Genomic DNA, 1,200 nt, shown 5'->3' with positions numbered 1-1,200 from the left:
GTTTTGCCTTGGATAAAAATCGTCTGAGAATCCCAGAACATGTTCGATTCCGTGTGCCATTGTGCGAATGGTATAATTTGTCTGTTTCACAGAGTGGGGGGTTGATACCAACAATGCCAGCGTGGGGGCGTCCATTACTCAACCGGCGGTAATCGATTGCCCACGCCACCGCACTTACTCCTGGTACGGCACTCACGTAGAGATATAAATCGGCACCCTTCAGCCCAGTCGTGTGGTGTTCCTCAGGGATGTTAAATTTATCGCAGTACCCTATGTTCTTCCTTGGCACCAGAATGGTACCTGTCACCGGAACAACAGAGAGACGATCCCTGTGCAGTTTAATGGCCGCGGGAATGACTCGCTCCAGAAGGATCCTCTTCCTTCTTACCGTCAGTACACCGTTACCATCACAACGTACCGTATTCATCATCTGATCAACAAGAGTTTGCCCATGGGTTGTACAGTGTTTCTTCGGGTCCTCCATGTCCTTCGTAAAGATCTCAATGCGGATCGGCGCCCAGGTCTTGTTATTCTCGACCGTGTCAGTGACGCCATTAGGGTCGGCACTAACGGTGTATGCCTGCACGCCGCTCTGCCCCCTAAGAGGCGTATTCCGCACCACCACCACCTNTGACAATCTTACACTGCCAAATTCATTTATGCTTTTCACTATTCTGTTCGTATTTTCACCTATCCACTCAAACGGCTCCCAGTCTTCTCCTCTCTTCTTTTTCATCTCCCCGAACTCCTTGACAATAGCCCTGACATTCTTCGCAACGGCTGCAGCACGCCTGGAACCCTCCTCGCACAGTTTCATCTCTTCCTTTAACGCAGACAGACAACCATTCATAACCGCAATCTGCTCATGTGCCCTGGCCACCCTTCCTCTTAACACCTGATCCACCTTTCCCATTTCGGCTGACCCCGCGGTTGGATAGCCCCGCCAAACACCACCTGCATTCGCCGCACACACACAACACTGCAAAAACACCAACAGGTACACCACATGGCGCAGTTGAACGAACGTCGTTGTCATGATTATCACTGTGAGTTACTTGGATCTGTGGTAACAAGGATAAAAGGAGAGGAAAAGGAGAAAAAAAAAACGCACATCCAACATATTTAGAAACAACAGCAACGCAGAGGGAAAGAGAGAGAGAGCACACATCACAACAGCAATCCAACACAACCCAATGGGGG

General features: G+C 49.9%; 1 protein-coding gene across 1 annotated transcript; it reads right to left on the bottom strand.

Annotated features, from left to right (window-relative positions):
• Position 1: 1 nt before the first annotated feature.
• On the bottom strand, positions 2–1,036 carry TM35_000521320 (leishmanolysin; the record flags this gene model as incomplete). Its single annotated transcript, XM_029030674.1, has 1 exon — positions 2–1,036. A coding segment is annotated over one exon (1,035 nt), but the record flags the coding sequence as incomplete, so codon positions are not given.
• Positions 1,037–1,200: the final 164 nt, after the last annotated feature.

The sequence above is a fragment of the Trypanosoma theileri genome (assembly GCF_002087225.1).
Source record: "Trypanosoma theileri isolate Edinburgh chromosome Unknown TM35_Tth_52_V1, whole genome shotgun sequence".
NCBI lineage: Eukaryota > Euglenozoa > Kinetoplastea > Trypanosomatida > Trypanosomatidae > Trypanosoma > Trypanosoma theileri.
Note: the sequence above shows the minus strand (reverse complement) of the source record. Positions and strands in the feature narration are given on the sequence as shown.